Here is a 20,325-nt window from a genome sequence, read left to right on the forward strand (position 1 = left end):
ATGTTTTTTGTGTCTGGAAGGGTTCTCTGGAGAATCTATTAGCATCCACAATCATAGATCAAAAGACTGCAGCATAGAGCTCATAAACTACTGCATGAAGCAGGCTACTTTGTCACCTTCTGTTCGAGCCTGTGTTAGTTAGGTTTCCTTCAGATGTACTCTTTACTCTCTTACAGTTGCAGCTAATCAGAATGCACAGCAACATGCAATTGGACAAGTCAGTTAAACTCACTCACATGGTAGAAATACTATCCCTTGGCCAATTCAAGAGCCTGCTTTGGAAAAGGTTTTGTCAGTAGCGATGCTGGGAAGGCATCATTTATCATCAATCAGCATACCACCTCCTTAGGCGAAGGGATTTGAATGAATAAAACCTGTGACAGAGGGGTATGCATAATATAGCACAGCTCAGCACATGACAGAATTGGCCGAACAGGTTTCCCATCTGTTTTGGCATTTAGGCATCCAAGACATTACCATGTACCTCAGAAGGCATCATACCATTGAGGCATCATGTATCATCATTTAGCATAACACTACCTAAGGTGCAGGGATTTGCATTTTTACACCTTGAGGATTTAAAACAGTTACAGCTATGTGGAAAACAAGGTGACAAAGCACTCTGCAGTGGGAAACAGTACAGGGCTTTGAAGCGTGGCACCTCGCTGTAAAACAAAGCTGTAATTTAGAATTACGGGTCCAAAGGGTTTAATAGACCTTGCTCGAATTCCCAGCGTCACCTCACTTTGCAAATCACAAGGGTGGCTGAACCCGCTACTTTGTTGTTCACATGTATCAGATTTACCTTGTCCCAGGTAGTGCAAGGGGAAACTGGAATGAAAGTTGTAAAGAGTTGCCAATAGGAAGTAGACCATGGAGTGAATAGTGATGATGAAGAATGAGGATGAGGGGAAAGATAGATGAGAGAGAGATAGGAGGGGAGGAAGAGAAAGCTACATTATTTGTCTATGGAGTTGTACCTGAGCCGTTGTCTTAGTTTGGCTTCCCAGTAGCATAAAGGCACAATTGTTATTTATTGTATATTTCTATGTAAAATCAAAGTAATCCATAGTGTGTGCACAGTGTCTGCAGTGTGCTGACAGTGCTTTTGTTCTGCATAATATACCACTTGTGGTGCTTCACTGATAAAAAATGTCCTACTGTGGGATCAATGAACTACTACTACTACTAGTACTACATATGTATGTGTGGGGGCTCAGAGAGAGAGAGTGGGAGAGAGCAAAAGAAAGGTGCGTATATGGATGTGTGGGGGGGTCTGTGCTTTTGTGTGTAAGTGAGTGTGTGTGAGAGGACGATAGTAGACGATGGAGGGAGACAAGGGTGTGTGCATATGCATGTGTATGTGGTTGTGCTGTGTAAGTGGATGTGTGTGTAAAAGAGAGAGAGAGAGCAAGAGAGATGAGCTGGGGTGTGTGTTCTGTAGTCGGGGTTGGGGGGGAACAGAGAGGGGATTGGGGTTGGAGATTTGAGATAGGGAGTGGGGATCAACTCATTCAAAGCTTCAAATGGCTTTCAGAAAACCAATCAACCCAGCTTACACTCTCTCTCTCCTTTCCTCTCTCTCTCTCTCTCTCTCTCTCTCTCTCTCTCTGTCATGCACACACACACACACAGATGTACATACACAATATCTTCAGTAGGGTGAAGTTCACTGCACTATTGATCTGCTTCTGCATGGCTGTGATTAACCTGAATGCAACACACAGACACAAGCGCACATGCACACATGCACACACACACACCGAGTGATTTCTGGTTTGAAGCTCATCTGTCCGGCTCATAGCTAGATGACTGATATGGAGTACTGCCATTAAGCCACTTAAAGAGCTAATGCATCAGCTACAGACTCGCCACACACTCGCACGCATGCACACACACACACACACACACACACACACACACACACACACATACACACTTGGACATAGAGATCAAAGCTAAGCATAGAGATTCATCTCTAATCGCTCTCATTCATGTCCTATCTTGTTTATTATGCATTTAACAAACTGTTAACTAAGTGTTGAGTTTCATTCCAAAAACACAATTTTTCAAATTTAGGGGAAACCAAGGGTTAAGGTAAGGGTTACATTTACTGACTGGATCCTCTAGAATCGATCCAGTCAGTAAAGGTATCATCATTTTGTCAACTAAGGACAACTTTCCTATAAAAGTGCCACTAAGAGGATGGTGTCAATTTTCAAATGAGGAATATCTCATTTTTGATCCAAACTCATCAAGTATACATCCAAATGTATACAAAAATGTGTAACACAAAGCAGGGAATGAAAAAACAAAACATTGGGTCATAAGAGACATATTCCACAAAGAATTTCCACAAATATCTTCCTTAGACAGATTTACAGTTTGTAACCTAGTTTCAGCAGGAGAGCTTCAACTCTTCCAGTGACAACGCTCTCATGCCACACAGCGGATGGGATTAAAGGCCTTTTAGCTCGCACATTTGGAGAGCGCTCCACCAATCACTCTGCCTCACACCTTTACTCACCCGTCAATCACGTCCATGTTCATCATGCTGCTTCATTTAAACTGTCACATAGCTGTCTTCTAGCTGTAAGCTGTTTCCATGACCTGCGGCTGACAACGCTCCACTTCTCCCACGCCAAGTAGGCTACAGTCCCAGAGCAACTTATTATTCATATTCAATACTATTCCAATACTATTATTCATACCTTTGACTTTTTCATGACAGTCAGGTGATTTTAAGAAGTTGCGCTCATGTAATTAAAAGGATTTGTAGTTTTAAGAGCTTTTAACATCCCTGTCTCTTTTCCTGCATCACCTTGTCAGGTCCCCCTCATTATTGGGAAGTGGGTGAATGACCCACCTTTATATTTCTGGCAATTTCACATTTGAGTGAAAAAATATCTAAATACTGTATGCTGTTTGGCAGGAGAGAAAAACATGTTTTTTGAGTAGAGTAATTTTAAATTGAAGGATCATTAGTAATTATTGCTATTTAATGATTAGTTGACTTTGCAGGTATTGCCTGGAAATATAGCATAGGTATTCTGTGTTATATCCTGACCTTTTTTAACCTTTATTTATCCTGGGAAGCTTTTGCTGAGCACACTTAGTCAATGCTTTGCCTCCCACTCTTACAATTACGCACATTCACACCTGGGAGCTGCCCATTAAAGCCACAGTCTTCTACTGTTGGCCACTGAGCAGCTCCACTGGAGCATTTGGGGGTTAAGTGTCTTGCAGCTCAATGGTAGTTGTTTCCCACTTCCCTCAAGCCAGCTTCTCGAACCCCTAGGCTAGTGGCAGCCCTACCTTATATAAATAATAACAATAATGTGATCCCCATAGGGCAGGGCTGTTCAATTACAAATTCAGTTGGGCCAGATTTTAAAACCGGGAAATGTAGATGGGCCAGACATTTTCAGCAGCCTATTTAAAACCTTTTTTTTTTAGCTTTTGGTAATGATAAATTTAAACAAACGCAAATGAATGTAGTAAAAAATAGCAATGTTTATTGTTTCACTTTTGAAATAAAAAAATATATTTTTGGTCACATATCTGACCCAGGCACATCACAAAGTGCAGAAACAGAATAAAAAAGAGCTCAATGCACAGAATCATAACAAGTGGCAATAACAGTAACCAATAACACACTCTATTACACACAGTGGTGGAAGAAGTACTGAGATGTTTTACTTAAGTAAAAGTAGCAATACAACAATGTAAAGATACTCCATTACAAGTAAAAGTCCTGCATTCAAAATCTTACTTAAGTAAAAATACGTAAGTATTGGTAGCAAAATGTACTTAAAGTATCAAAGTAAACGTACTCATTATGCAAACTGTACCCATTTAGAGAGTTATATTTTTCATAAGTTATTGGAATATTAATACTGATTTCTTGACATACATGTACATGTAAGCAGCATTTTAAAGTTGTCAACGTGAAGCTAATCTTAACTATACTTTTGGGTAGTCTAATCTATAACAATGGTATTTTATAGTTATTTTATAAAGATGATCAAATGTTTTAAATATAAAATATTGATCTTAAAAGTAACTAGTAACTATAGCTGTGAAATAAATGTAATGGAGTAAAAAGTACAATATTTCCTTCTAAAATGTAGTGAAGTGTAAGTACAAAGTAGCATAAAATGGAAGTACTCAAGTAAAGTACAAGTACCTCAAAACTGTACTTCAGTACACTACTTGAGTAAATGTACTTACTTACTTTCCACCACTGATTACACATAACTACTATTTGCTAGTCCAGGCAGGGTTAAACCGACGCTTTTCATTGTCAATTTTACGTTTCAGGGTTGACAGAGACATATTTTCAGAAAAAGTGGGGGTCGTCTTATATTCGAGGACTAGACAAACGTGTTCACAACATCAGATATTCTTTTTGAATGGATAAAGTACCGGTGTAAAACCGACTCCTACACGGAGTGTTGCATTATGGGTTGTTTGTAGCCTTAATGTTGCTAGGCTAGCGAGTGTCTTACAGTCTGTTTATAGTGAGTCTGTTAGAGTCAGTCAACCCCAAAAGTGTTTCGTTAGATCAGTTTAACCTGCAGGAGTTTCTGAAGGCTCGTGTAACGTGTTTTTCTGCCACGGAGGAAATAAACTCATGACGAGTGAAAACGAGTCCAAATTTTATAAAAACAATATTACAATTAAAATATTAAAATCGCTATTAAAATAGCCTATTTAATTCAAGCTCGCTGGGCCACTCGGAGGTTGCTTCTGGGCTGGATGTGGCCCCCGGGCCGCCAATTGAATAGGCCTGCCATAGGGAAATGGTCTCTCTTGCCCCCCTCCACAGGGAGGTCAGAGGTCAGGGTCAGTTACAGAGCAGCAGCCCTGCAGCAGGTAGGGATTCAGTGTCTTGCTCAAGGACACTTCAGCAGGGCGGGCGCCTGTCGAATTAGGGGATTGAACCAGGGGACTTTGAGAGGGTGTAACGGCAAAGAAGTGACAATGAAACCCACAATGAAGTCTCTCTCTCTCTCTCTCTCTCTCTCTCTCTCTCTGTCTCTCTCTCCCTCTCTCTCTCTCTCTCTCTCTCTGTCTCTCTCTCTCTCCCTCTCTAGGAGCTTCAGTTTGAGCGTCTGACCAGGGAGCTGGAGGCGGAGCGTCAGATTGTGGCCACCCAACTGGAGAGATGCAAGCTGGGATCAGAGGCAGGCAGCATGAGCAGCATCAGGTAACACACATATACCTTGTCTCCACTGTGTGTTTGTGTGTGTGTGTGTGTGTGTGTGCGTGTGTGTGTATATGTGTGTGTGTGTGTATACTCGAGAGTAGGTAAGAAACTTTCAACAGCTGCCATGTATGTGCTTGTGGTCCGTGTGTGTACTCATGATAAGGTAAGACCCTGCAGCTGCTGCTGTGTGTGTGTGCGTGTGTGTGTGCGTGTGTGTATGCATGTGGGTCAAGCATGAGCAGCATGAGGCAACAAATACTACTTTGGTTGCAACTGTGTGTGTGTCAGGAGGTGGTGGGGTGAGGGAGGGCAATATCAGGTAACACACATTCTGTCCCCACTGTCTGTGTGGTGGTTGGGTAGTGTGTGAGAGGGATATGATTGTGTGTCTGTGTGTGTTCTGAAACAGTTGGCGTAGAGTAACACACACTTTTTTGCCTTTGTTTGTATATGTGGGAGGTTGGGGGGTATTATATGACCAGCATTAGCTAAAATACACCAGACTGTGTGAGTATATTTGTGTGATATTTTGCACCTGTTGGTGTGTACATGTGTGTGTGTCTGTGTGTGTACATGTGAACTGAGTGCATGATGGAGCAGTTTCTGGGTCCTTCATGACACTAACGCTGACTGCACCATTATATCCCTTCAACACACACACACACACACACACACACACACACACACACACACACACACAACCAGGGTGGAGACGTTTTATCGTCAGATCCTTGGAGTGATGTTACTGGAAAACAACAGTGTTCCCCCTGCCGTGGGCTACATTTATCAGCTGGATGGATTGGGGCAACGATGAGGTTGTGGGCAAAATCACACAAGTGCACACACACACACACACACCATAACGATGTTGCTGAGGGTACGATAACAGTCTTCCAATCAGACACACATGTTGGTTGCAGAGGGTATGATATTTCACACACACACACACACACACACACACACACACACACACACACACACACACGCATGCTCACACATTCGTTTTTTAAACATTGCTTCACAAGTACAGAGACTCCAGGGTCAAGCCATGGTATTACACTTCCTGGAACCCCTTTCCTCATATTACAGCATTAATTAGCATATTAGCCATGGCCCTGGACCGCTCCAAAACTACTTCATTATGTTTCCCAATTATAAGTCTGACCTTTCCGCTGCCAAAATTGTTTTCAGATGAGGGAAAGAGAGCTCTTAACAGAAAGAGGGAGTGAGGATGAAGGAGGGAGGGACGGATGGAGGAGAGGAGACATATCTGACTAGCATGCTAATTTTGAATCTTATGCTAACAGCTCTTGCCTAGAGCTCAGTGTCTGGCTTCCCCTCTCTCTCTCTCTTGATAAATCACTCTGTCCCCTCACGTTCTCTTTCACACAGACTTTCCCTTCATTCTGTGTATGTCTCCCCATACATAAAAATATTGAGAAAAAGTAAAGTTTGGAGGAAAGTTAGGAGATGTATAAATTATTTACTCTTTTTAGCATTTAGTGGTTTACGCCGCGTGTGTGTGTGTGTGTTTTTCTGCATTTGCGTGTGTGTGCGCGCGTGCGTGTGTGTGTGTGAGCATGAACTTTTGCTGTCATGTCAAAGAGCCGAGTTCATATAAATTCAGCATCCCTCTGACTCCCTCAGGCAGCTTATTGCATAAGTACACTTCCCTGAGGGGGGCCACGGAAACAGAGATGGAGAGAAAGCACTGGGAAAAAGGTGCTTTTAAACTTTCCAAACTCACTCTGTTTATTCCTGCTCTGTCACAGATGAGATATTTTTGGGGAAACCTTAGAGGCTTTCTTCCTGGCTTTGTGTTAAAATTCCATTGTTTTTTAATATACCATGATAACGGCAATTTCAAAATACCTGGGTATCAAACTTAGTTTAAAATCAAAGTCACAGAATCAGATACATTTACCTATAGCTGGTGCATACACTAGGGTTGGGCGATGTCTACCAAATTGGCATATGACGATGTCCACAGTGAAACATTGCGATGGACGATGATATCATTGGGGGGGGGGTCTTAACCAGATCATCTGATTATAAAAAAAATATTTTAAATACTAGTCATAGTAAAGCTGCAACAATGAATCGATTAATCGATTAGTTGTCAACTATTAAATTAATCGGCAACTATTTTGATAATCGATTAATCGGTTTGAGTCATTTTTTAAGAAAAATAAGTCAAAATTCTCTGATTCCAGCTTCTTAAATGTGAATGTTTTCTGGTTTCTTTACTCCTCTATGACAGTAAACTGAATATCTTTGGGTTGTGGACAAAACAAGACATTTGAGGACGTCATCTTGGGCTTTGGGGAACACTGATCGACATTTTTCACCATTTTCTGAGATTTTATAGACCAAACAACTAATCGATTAATCGAGAAAATAATCAACAGATTAATCGACAATGAATATAATCGTTAGTTGCAGCCCTAAGTCATAGTGATGTAACTGCATAACTGCAGCACTTTGCTTCACGTTTGGTAGGCGTAGCAGTCCGACTCCTACCTTTTTGAAATTTCGGTTCCTAGGAGAGAACGGGAGAGTAGTCCGTTGTGTCTGTCCGTCTCTGTTCATTTCAATTCATTTTCAATGAGAGCTGTCCGTTGTCCGGGCAGCGCTGATGACATGTCCGTGTCCGTCAGATTTCTGTCCATTTTGACTGACGGATTCGTCACCGCAAATCAGAGGCGTTTTTTTAAAAATAGCGTTGACGTTCCAAAACAACCCAACGGACAGAAATCTATCCGTTAGTAATTCTGTCAGTTTTCTGACGGATCAGTGTGGCCAGACTTCGCTCTGTAGGTAAGTTTTAATCCTCAGTTTTGAGATACAAATAAAGACTCACCTGATTTACTAAGGCAGGTGCAAACCAGGTAGATTTAAAGAAAATGTGTATGTCTGCGCCTAAAATAAAACATGCTTTCACTGGGCGGTAAATAGTGTGATTAAATAAGCTGTTTTTCCATTAGTAAATCAGGTGCAAGGAGCTATTATAATAATTAGAATAAACCCATCCTTCATTTTTGCGCTCTCTGGCTGACACTCCTTAAACAACATATTCATCAGTTCTAAGGATAAATGTTGATAAGGTACTCTTATTGGCTTTTTACTCGCGAAGATCTCCGGGGAAAATGTGACATACTTTCTTTTGTTGTAGCAAGAGCTCTGTCAGTCAAAAAGGGAAGAACTGCTAAGCACAGATGTTTTCCAATAACCTACACTTACTGTTGCAAAAAGCAACATATGGGACCCTGTATTTGACACTCCAGTTGGCTCTCAGTGCAAACAGAAGGGTATTTAAGCAAAAACAGTACATTTCACTACTTTACCATCTCTCTTGTCTCCCACTTGTATTTTCATCCACTGTCAGTCAAACAAATTCACACATCTATTTTGTATTCTTTTTTGATAGCCTGTTGTGATTTTAGCCACATTGCCTTTTGGATATTTGATTGTCTGATGTTGAGACTGAAAATGGTGAGAATTATTGAGAGACTTGTAGCTTCGCTGGAGATAACTGTACCCCAGATGTACCTAGATGGCCTTAGGTGTATCTTTATTCATATTTGGCCTGTATGCCTACTGTCACACTCCAGTTTACCACAGTGTGTTTGTTAAGTTAATTAATGTAAGATGAATTTGTTATTACTGAAAGGATTTTGGCTCTAAATAAACCAGACCCTCCTAAATACTTAGTCAAAAGCTCAAGGCAGCATTATCAATTAGAGCCAGGCTTTCAGATATTTATTTTCCACATTGATTTTTCCCATGTTTGGCAGATAGTTTCAGCTCATCTGTCAAACCGTTCTCCTCTTGTTACTCCTGACTTGACTCTCTGATTTGTTTGGCTTATTAGCCAGGTGTCAGGCCGTTAAAGGAAAAATCCACTCCAAACAGAATTCACATATATTATTCCTATGATCTTGGACAGTTCAATCAATATTTGCGAATGAGAGGAACTCTCTCCCGGAGCTAAGAAAGCAGAGAAGCGAGACTCTCTCTTGATAGAGCCATCAAAACAGCCCGTCTGGAGCCACTTGACTTTGTTGACTCACACAATGTTTGTTTTGCTTTTTTTTTTACTCCCAGTAGAGCTTCATTTCCTACTTGAACCAAAAATGTAGCCAATCACTTTGGTTGGGGTGACATTGAGCACAAAATAGTCTAACAATCAGTTTTAATGGACAAGCTCCAGTAATGTCACTTGATGACAATACAGACTGAAGTCCTCATGTAGGCTACATAAGTCTAGACTAAACTGTACTGGGGAATTTTGTTGTACGATGGGTTTTTTGCAGGTTGTCATTGAACAATCAAATCTCAATCTTTTAATCTCAATAAAATTCTAAACTGCAACTGAAATAAACAATCTGTAACGAGCTTGTGTAATGGTGTGTGTGGGTGTGTATGCACGAGCTTGCATACATATTCCTGCGTGCCTGCCTGCATGCATGTGTGTTTGTGTGCCAGCAATAGTCTCCAGCAGCCAGTGCCAGTCTGCTGGTGAGCCTGCTGTCTCACGGTTGCGTCATCTTGTGATTATCACATCAGATACAGCGGACTGGCTTGGCTAAGCTTTTGTCTGCTGACAGCTCGCCGTGTGCCACTGAGTCCACATCCACTCCTTTGTGCATTCAAATTTGTCAATGTGTGTCAACTAAAATGTGTGATGTGCGTTTGTCTTCTTCTTTGGCTATGTGCATGCGCACACATATGTGACAGCTCACCTCTGAGTCTGCCACTTTTCCTTTTTTTTTTCTTCACGTTGATTGACAGCATCCTTCATGCAGATTCCAGTGGGGTATGTTTTGTTTTCTTCCTAGCCTAAGTATAGATATTAGTGTCTGCGCTATCACCGTGAATTGATCAGAGAGAGTCTGGCGCTATTCAGAGAGACAGCGCTAACCTTTCCCATGCTCCCTAACATCACCACTCATTTTCCTCTTCTTCATCAGGGTTTCAGTGACAGGCAACAGCTAAATATAGAGTGTAGAGACTGGCTCTGTGTGAACAGGCGTTAAAATATAGCATAGAGGGAAAGATGTAGGCGGGAAGGTAGGTAGGAGGTAAGTTGGTAGGAAGGTATTTAGATACTGTAGATAGAGAGGTAGACTGATAGAAAGGGAGACCGGTAGGTAAATTGACAGACAGACAAAGGCTTCATGTCTTTTATATTCATGATATACTCTTTTTTGACATCTCATAAAATATTTCCTGTCATCATGTCTTGTCTCGTCTCCTCTCCTGTCTTCCAGTCTCCTCTCTTTTCCTCATTGAGCAACGTTGAAATCCTGTAGACATATAAAGTTGTGTTTTCCCCTGTCAGGAGAGTTTTTCGACCCCCATATTCTCTCAGACTAGCCACCATATTCACTCAGCGATGAGTCCGTTACACTGTTAGGCACCTGTCTGGGTGAAAGTGAGCCAAAGACCAGATGTTGCCTTGTGTGTGTGTGTGTGTATTTGTATTGCAAGTATGTGTGTTTTTGTATTGTCCCCTTGTGTCGGTTTGTATTGCATATATTTGAATGCATGCTATGTTTGTGTTTGTGTGTTCTTGGCAGCCCCCCCCCGAGCCTGCGTGTCCTTAGTTTTGTTCCGCTCGATAAAGCAATTCAGGCATCTCTGCGGACTCCTCCACAGAGCTGAGGACCCTAAAAATGCCTGACTGTGGTACAGGAAACCCAGGGTTTTACTGGCTAACATCTGCTCACACTGTGAACTGTTGGCATGCGACACAACACTGTAGACGAAGCAAACACACTGCCGCACACACACACACACGTGTACATACACACACATGCAATCACGTAGACTCCAAACGCCATGCTGGCACTAATTTATCAATTTTCCCAACGTCAGTGGTAAGTGGCAGCCAGTGGGAAACATTTACTCCTGCCGTCTTTTCTGCCTGACTGGCTGTGCAGCTACACCCTTCAGTGCTCTCTTAAAGGGGAATACCATTGAATTTAGTGTTTATCTTTTTCAATTAGTATTTATCTATTTTTAACCATGAAAATAAGTAGAGATGTTTTACTGTTCAGACACTGAATAGTAAAGCACCCAGTGATGTGCAAAACACCGCTAGCTTGGAGTAGATCATCTTTCCAAGTTAACTGATTACAGAAGTAGAATAGATAACTTCACCAAGGTAACTAGTAGTAACTACAGGGTTTGGTAGTAACGGAATACTTGTAATGGCATTATGTATTCTAAATTAAAAAAAAACTAAAAAAAACGTAACTGTATTCCATTACATTACCTAAAAAATGTGTCCTGATTACAGATTACTTCTTGGAATACTTTTTGAATGAAAGCAAGAAACTCAGAAGGCCATTTAAAAAGTGGCAGGTGTTCTGCGTTTTTAGAAAATGTGTTGCAAAAGAAAATCTGAAATTATTTTCCTGAACATTTTTTCACTTCATACATTACTGAGTTTGGGTAGTCCCTTGGATTAAGTCACTGATTACAATTTGATGAGGTAAATAGTAAACTTTAATGTCATACATACATACATTTTTAAAGTAACATACCCAACTCTAGCTATATAGATATGGTTAATTGCACACTGTCAATACAATTATGACAGAATCATCTGATTTAATTTTTGATCCAAAGTTAGATATCCCCCATTTGAAAAGGTGACATCTACTCTGACAAAATTATTGATGGCAGAAAACTAAGTTAAGTCCTTAGAAAAAAAAAGGTAGAAAAAATGCTGACACTTCTACAAACTAACAGTTATATTTTATTTTGGCTTTTTTTTTTTTTTTATGCTTTATTTGAGAGATATAGTGAGAGAGAGAGAGGAAGGTATGGGAGAGAGAGCGAGGGGAGGACATGCAGCAAAGGACCACGGGTCGGATTCGAACCCGGGTCGCTGCGGGAAGGCCTGAGCCAAATGGTACGCGCCCTACTCGGTGAGCCACCAGGGCACCCCCACAGTTATATTTTAATGATATTGAAGGACTTTTTTTCTCAATTTTTTTTAAATGGCTTCATAATGTTTTGGAATCATGAATTATTAATCTTAGTTAATAGTTTATAAGTACACCATTCAAATATTGTTATCCTTATATTCTCAGATAGTAAAGGTGTACCTATGCGTCCACCACATCAGTTCCCCATTCATTCTTAATGCAACAGTTCCAAGAAGTGCAGCTTTTTAGCTTGGAAAGCATTTGACCATGTTCCCAAATGAAAACTGAACTGTACAAGGCCATGAGACCTTGTACATTAACTTTTAAACTGATTGACTCCAGCTTTAATAGCCACAATCCAGTGTGCATCATGGATCAAGAAATGCCAAGGCTATTCTAGAGAATTTGTCCATCCATAACTCCACTTAACTTTCCAATGCCACTCCTCTTATTAAGTCAGTATACTGGCTAGTGATTTAGCATCAGCGCTGAAATAAGTCTTCCACAATGCACCCAGAACTGAGATGCAATTTTTGATAATTTGCTGAAACCAAATAAAACACTCAACACAGCTGCATACATTGTAATAGAGATCAGCAGGTTGCAGAGCATGTTTCACAGGTTTCTTTGCCATGTTACAACCCTAGACATGCAGATGTTTTACATTTGTAGCCATTGTAAAGGTCCACCAACCTTTGTCTGTCCTGCATTAGTAAAGAGTGATGCTGAAAAACAATTCCCAAACATTGGCTGCAACTGCAACCTGTTAAAGTAATAATCTGTAATCACTTTTTCTTAAAAATAAATGTCTGTTTTGCTACTCTCTATTGCCAATTGATACCATTCTATAGTTATTCAACCTACCTGCAAAGCCAGTTCATGAAAGCTTTTACATTTGCTGTTCTAAACACCCATGAGGAGTCCCTCTTTCCTGGGGAAAATCCTCTGCTGCACACAAGGTGATGCGCTTTATATTTATGTATCCAGTAACAGCCGTTTGTTTGGAATAAATATAAGAATGTTGAACAAATTGCAGTCTACACTGAGTGTGTTTTTATTTTTACAGTATGTTGGCCCAGTGCCTACATTATGTGCAAAGCACCCAGGCAATGACTGCATATCAGTCACCAAAGGTGTCGCCAAAGTCAAGAATAACAATAATCTTCCAGGGTATCACACATAATCTGTATGTTTACTAAGTCACATCTTATTGAAACACCATACTACTGGCTTTGTGAATGCTTTCTATGTTGTTTTCTTAAACATTTTTTCTCTATCAAACTGATTGACCAGGTTGTTGGTACAATTACTGACAGTATGTGAGGGCTAAATATGCAGTTTACATGTAAAAGGTTTTCCTACCCCCATAGTTTGAGTTACAGTGGGTTATGAAAGTGGCAAAAACGCTTAATTTCCATGCTTGTGAAACTCCTCAAGAATCAAATTGATATGGTTTGGGTTTTTGTTGACAGGCAACTCGGAGTGGGCAGAAAACGCCCCATGCTGAGTGTTCTGAGAGACATTATTGGTGCATTACAGCGCCGGCCGTGATCTGCTTTGAAAATAATGTGACGTATAGGCTACTAAGCTGCTCGTGGCTCGGGGCAATAGATTATCAAGGCAACGTATGAGATGCCATGTAAGCTTATGGATTCACTGACTAAATTTAATAACGATGCTGTCATATCCCACTGGCTACAAGCAAACATAGTACCAGCTTTGATGCCTTATGGCTAGTAATATGGAGTATTTATGCATATATGATGTGATCGATGAATAGATGTGGATATTATTGCAATCAGTTATGTTTTCAACATATACTGCACAGTGAGGAAGACACACAGGTCATGTCAGACAACAGGAGTCCAAGCCGAGGTAGACGACCCCTCAGTTGGTATGCAGATGACAGGGGAAGTGGAGAAAATAAGGGAGCGAAACAATGTGACCCCTAAACGAGTGTTTTGTTGTGTTTAATGGAATTGTTAGCGTTTAGTGAGGGGAGATTGGAGTATCAATGCTGGGGGCGGAGGGGAAGGCAAGGCAGAAGGAGAGAGAGAAAGAGAGAGAGAGAAAGGTATTGAAGGGCAGAGGAAGAGAGAGAAAGATAGGGAAAATGGGCTAATAAATAGTTTTCATTACCCTGTGGCAGCCACAGAATAGGTTCATTGATTTATTTCTTTTCATTTTTTTCCCATTTTCTCTCTCTCTCTCTCTCTCTCTCCCTCTCTTCGTCTCTGGTTCATTTTCACCCGCCGCTTCTCTTCCTGTTCTTCCTTCTCTGTCTCTACCCATCTCTCTCTCCATCTTCTATCTTTTCCTGTTTTTTTAAATCATATTTCATCACTTTTTTATCATTTTGCTTTAGTGTTTTATCACTTGGCAAATAAACTGAACTATCTATCTATGTATCTATCCACCTACCCACAGTACAGTATCTCTAGTACTTTGGACATATAAGTAATGTGTGTGTGAGTATGTGCTATGCGTGTGTGTGTGTGATAATCACTCTCTGCTGGTCTTGAGGGCCAGACACTCCCTTTGGCCATATAATTTATGTATCCTGCTGTAATGTATTTATGGTGCTCATGGTTTGAACCATATGGATTACATCCATTTTGTAAATGGACAGATCCTTGCTTCAGGCTTCCTTGATTTTTTTATTTTTTCTACTGCTGTTTATGGTTTATGCATATAACTGCTGAGGTAGAGAGAGAGAACAAAACTGCAAAATGACATTAACTTTAACATTAACTAATATTCTAATAATATGCTAATATTTCAACACACGTGTATATACACACACAAACATTCAGCGTTTCACAAGTCAGCCAATTAGTATGGCTGACTTGGCGAAGCAAATGTGGGCTTTTGATAATGACACACTCAAACACATTACTGGACTGAACTGCGACGCACATGGACATGCTGCCCGCACTTGTAACACCAGACACGCACATGCACACTAGAGGTGTGAATCTTCACTGGCCTCACGATTCGATTACAATTCACCTGTCAACGATTCGATTCGATTCGATTGCACGATGCATCTTAATGTATCGCATCCTCAATTTTCTATATTACTGCACATGGCTACTTTTTTTTATCAATTAATACAAGCAGTCAGATAAATATGAACTCCCTTTTTTATTTAGAAAGTGCTTTAAAATCAGAATGTCAACATAAATGTTAAACATAAATGTCTTAACATTAAATTAAATTAAATTAAATTGTAAACCAAAATAAATGGTATAGGCCTAGCCAACCTATATTTGTGTGTGAAAATGTTCAATCCTCAAAAAACAAAACATAAATCCTTCTGCAGTGCATTACAAGTGTGCTGTAATCTACAAAAAAATAAGGTTTTCACATAGCAGCTCTAAGACAGGGCACTTCCTGAATGTGACAAACATCACAAACATGACTCTGAACACAGCAGACAACAGGACTGCGACAGTAAATACTAAATAGCATAGCATCGCATAGCATAGCAAAACGGCTAACGTGGTTCCTCAAATTCGTCGTGTTACCAAAGTATTTAATTTTTGTGCGGCAGATTTTACACACAGCGTGCGTCTTGTCCAGTTCGTGCTTCCCAGTAAGTTCATAAAATCCAAAATGTGCCCAGATGTCCGCTTTCAAAATACTGGGTGCGTTTTTTATCACTTGCTGCTGATCTCTGCCTCTCTCCGCCATATCTCCCGTAACGTTAGACTAACGTTCGCCCACAATTCAATGCGACGTTGCACCCGGAAGTAATTGTAACTTTACAACTTTATTGTCCAGCCGAGGCCGGAAAATCAACAATCAACGTTAGTAGGCTATAATCGATTATGTTGTGTCACTGTATCGATGCAGAATCGTCCACGTCCGCATCGCGATGCGTCTTAAAATCGAGAAATTTCCACACCTTTAATGCACACTCCTGAAGGAACACACACACACGCATACACACACACAGCAGCTGCCAGAGGCTGTGGTGTCATGATAAATAAATCTTGCCACTCTGTAGGCCAGTGCTCAGGAATGCTCACCAAGTTCATAGAAAAGAATATATAGGCTATATAGAATATATACTGTAAGGTATGGCTTGTGCGTGTGTGTGTGTGTGTGTGTGTGTGTGTGCATGTGTGTGTTTGCTCAAGGCATAATAGGCATATTATATTATGTATGTTGAGAGAGTGAGAGATGAATGCACAGCAACCCACATCCTTGATTAACAAGCTAGTGTAGCACGTACATACACACACATACACACACACACACACACACTCACAGTCATTAAAGTGCAAAAACTGTTTTTTGCTCTGTACTACTTATTTTTCAATTATTTTTATTCAGTTGTACATAGATGCATTGGCAATACGGTCCATCTAACATTCATACCAATTCAACGTTGAATTGAATTAAATTGGTAGATAGAGATACAGAAAAAGAGACAGAAGAGAGAGAGAGAGAGAGAGAGACAGACAGACAGACAGACAGAGGGAGAAGGTGAGAGAGAGAGAAGGTGAGAGATAGAGAGAGAGAGGTTGACTCCCAGTGTAAAGTTCATGTCCTGAGGCGGTAACAGCTTTCTGATTGTGTTGTTCAGACTTACACATCTGCCTAGAGACCCATCGGGTAGGTCAGAGAAAGGTAAAGCCTGAGTGTGTCCAAAAGAGAGAGAGAGAACAAAAGAGATGAGTCACCACACACACAAATTCATCCACATCCACATCCCCACACACACACACACACACACACACACACACACACACACACTGACTCTGTTGTGCATTGGTGCCCAGTCCCAATGCCATATAGGACTATTTATTCTAATCAAGCTGTGACATTTAGCTTTACACCAGCAGGGACCCACACTGCTCTTTGTGCCCCACACACACACACACACACACACACACACACACACACACACACACACACACACTTCCTCACACTGCTCCCAAGACTTTTCTCTGGGGCAAACACACTTACTAGAGTATAAAGTTGTCCTACCCCAAGGAGCAGACATTCATACCAGTGGTATGGGCTTAGTCTTCACACACTTTAGAGTTTATCACAGGGGCTAATAGACCCCAGACACTCGTGGAGCGCTGGCAACCTTTTGAAAAGATCCTCCGCTTGTCTGCCGTTGAATTACGTCTCGTCTCACCCGCCCCTCCTCTTATCTTCTCTTATCTTATTTACTATTCTCTTTTTTGCCTCCATATTCTTCCTCTCTTTTCTTCTATTCCCTTTTTAATCTCAGTTTCTATTTTCTTCTCTTCTTCTCCTTTCTTTTCTTATCTTCTGTCTTCTTCTGTTATCGTCCCATCTCTCCAAAACCTGTTTCACACCAACATTGATGTTTCAAATAGTAAAACCCGAAGCTGCTCTCGCATTGGCTGTGATGATTTTGCGCTATGCTGAAAAATTTGGCATTGAGTCAGTTTAATAATCTTTTTTTTCCCTAAATGTTGAATCGTGGTATCTTGTAAAAGTGTAATATGCTTTATGAAATCATTTGTAAAAATCTCATCATTTTTGCACTGCATTTTCACATCACATTGATTTGAAATGGCTTTAGGTGTGAGTGTACAGACATACAGTACACACAGAGGTGATTCTCCTGTTTTTTAGTGTAGGATTTGATTTATTGGACAATTTCATCGCATTTGGACAGCTTTTAGACAACCAGCTTTAATCCATCATGAGGTTATCATTTTCCTGCTTTTTCCGTGCTCACTTTGTGTTCCTGACCACCCTCCTGTTTTTGCCACAGGTAAAATACTGTCCAATTACACCCCTTTATCTCTCCCCCATCCCGCTCTCTTCTCCTCGGTTGGGTGATAATAGAGGGATCCATCACACCATTAGCTGCAGGGGGTTTTATAAGCTCAGCAAAATGCTGCATAGAGCGAACTCAAATTATAGGGCGCTGCATTATACCTTAAAATACGCCTTGTGTTTGTGTCTGTGCATGGTGTGTGTGTGTGTGTGTGTGTGTGTGTGTGTGTGAATGATGATGATGCAGTGAGTCATGCTTTCCCCTAATGACTGATGATGCATTTCCAAGAGGAGAGGAGAAAAATGGTGACAGGTGGCGACATCCCTCACACCGCTGTCATCCCCCCTGTCTATCTCTCTGTCTCTCTCTCTCGCTCTCCATTTCTCTCTTTCTCTCTCTGTCTTTTCATCTCTCCCCCTCTCTATCTGTCTTTCCTCTTGAAGGAGTACCTTGGCTTCTTGAATTTTAATGAGCATATTTTTTTTTTTATCCACTTGACAGCGTTCACAGTGTGTGGGGAGAAACCCTACATTTGGCTTTGTCTCTGCCTAAAATGGCTTGCTAGCGTTTCTAGCTAGCTTGTTCCATGTGTTTCAATGAAGACCATTCAATGAAAGCCATTCAAACTGAAAGACAGATGTATAAATATTTGTCCTTAATGATACAATAATAATTTTGTGATGTCATATTTATCCCCATAGGAGAACTCTCTTTTCTCTTGCCCTCCTCCACAGGGAGGTCAGAGGTCAGGGTCAGTTACTGCTGCTGCTACTTCTTTTCAGTTTGGCGTGTTTATGGTTTCTTGCACACTATCATTTCTGCAGCTTGTTTGTCGTCCCTGTGGTGAACACAACACCAACTGTTTTCTGTGTTTGGCTACCTCTCCCCACCAATCACATCTATGCAATTCAGTCCATTCAGTTGTCTGAAGCAAGGGTCATTCCCTTTTTGAACAACTATTTCCCAGTTATTGGGCAAATATGTGATTACTTGCAGAATATTGCCAAATTCGTCCCATGGAGTCAAAAGCGTATGAACAGAAACGGACAAAGTGAGTGCGTTTTATCTTTTTTATTGAATCTATGAATCTTGCTTGCTCTGCACTCTCTCTCTTTCTCTGTCTGTCTGTCTGTCTGTGTGTCTCTTCAGGTGTCCCTCTGCCTGTCTGTCATTCCAGCTGTGGCTGTGCATGCAGACAGACAGGCAGACAGACAGGCCATGTTTATTCCTGTAGGAGTCAGCAGCTGGTGACTCCATGTCAGCGGCAAGGAGACGCAGGCCTGCAGGGCCAACAGCACACTGTGTATGTGCGTGTGTGTGGTGTGCATGTGTATATCTGTGCATCCGTGCGTGCGTGTGTTTGTGTTTGTGTGTGTGTGTGTGTGTGTGTGTGTGTGTGTGTGTGTGTGTGTGTCCTCATGCTGAGGGGAATCGGGGGTGTTTGGTTCATTAAACATGCAAATGCATGCTTATCTTCCCCCAACACCAGATAGTGGTGAGAATAGATAAGAACCAACCAAACCATGCCAGAGACACAGACAGAGAGAGAGAGTGACAGAAAGAAACAGAGAGAGAAACAGAGAGACAGAGAGGGAGAAAAACAGACAGAGAGAGATAAGAAGCGCGTCCGCCATTTTTCTCTGTTTTTGACATCAATAGCTAAATGTGTGGTGTGTATGTGTGTTCCCCATCTGTTTGTTTATTTGTTTGTCCATGTCGCTCATGCCTCTCTCATTTCTCAGACAAAACTTGAAGATGTGACGCCTCTCACTGTTGCATTTCGGCATTTTCAGAATTACACTGATTGGCCCAAAGGGGGCACTACAATTACAGGTGAAAACAAGGTGACATATTTGTTATTGACTGGCCATGAGGGAGACTGCATCATTCGTGGGGGATGATATGTTTGCTGTTGCCTTGTTAGTCAAAGGAACAGTGTGTTTACTTACTAACACTACCCTAGTCTCCTGTGCTGATGTTTTCATGCCTGGTCAATGCTTGAGGGTCTCCACTCTGCACTGCAGTCAGCCTGCACTCATTACATAAAACTCCCAGTGTGTGTGTGTGTCTGTCCTTTGCCTTGCTGTTCAGTTTGACATTGGTGTTCGCAATTACTCAGAGCGAGAGAGGGAGTGTGTGTGTTAGTGGGTGGTTGGGTGTGCGTGTCTGTCTTTGTGTTTTCATGTGTCTGCATTTATGCAGGTTATGGTCTCTGCTTTGCTGTCGGTTCAACATTGATGACCGAAATTATTTAAGGAAAGTGTGTGCATTCAGCCATAGACAGAACACAGACTCAACAGGCTAGACAGGCCATTACTGTGCTCTTCAATATGCTGACTTGAGAACCAAGTACATGAATGAAGTGTGTGTGTGTGTGCGTGCAAGTGATCAAGCATGTGTGTCCGTCTGCCTGC

General features: G+C 41.2%; 1 protein-coding gene across 1 annotated transcript in view; it reads left to right on the forward strand.

Moving 5' to 3' along the window:
* Positions 1-20,325, forward strand: part of ctnnd2a (catenin (cadherin-associated protein), delta 2a) — a 241,785-nt gene that overhangs the window by 47,052 nt on the left and 174,408 nt on the right. Inside the window, exon 2 of the mRNA XM_071546768.1 lies at positions 5,097-5,209. Coding sequence (XP_071402869.1) covers positions 5,097-5,209 — 113 coding nt within the window. The remainder of the gene's footprint in view (positions 1-5,096; positions 5,210-20,325) is intronic.

The sequence above is a fragment of the Centroberyx affinis genome, unplaced genomic scaffold (genome assembly GCF_046629955.1).
Source record: "Centroberyx affinis isolate AG114_WGS23_722 - 3 ecotype Tasmania unplaced genomic scaffold, CSIRO-AGI_Caff_v1 ptg005445l_1, whole genome shotgun sequence".
NCBI classification, from domain to species: domain Eukaryota; kingdom Metazoa; phylum Chordata; class Actinopteri; order Beryciformes; family Berycidae; genus Centroberyx; species Centroberyx affinis.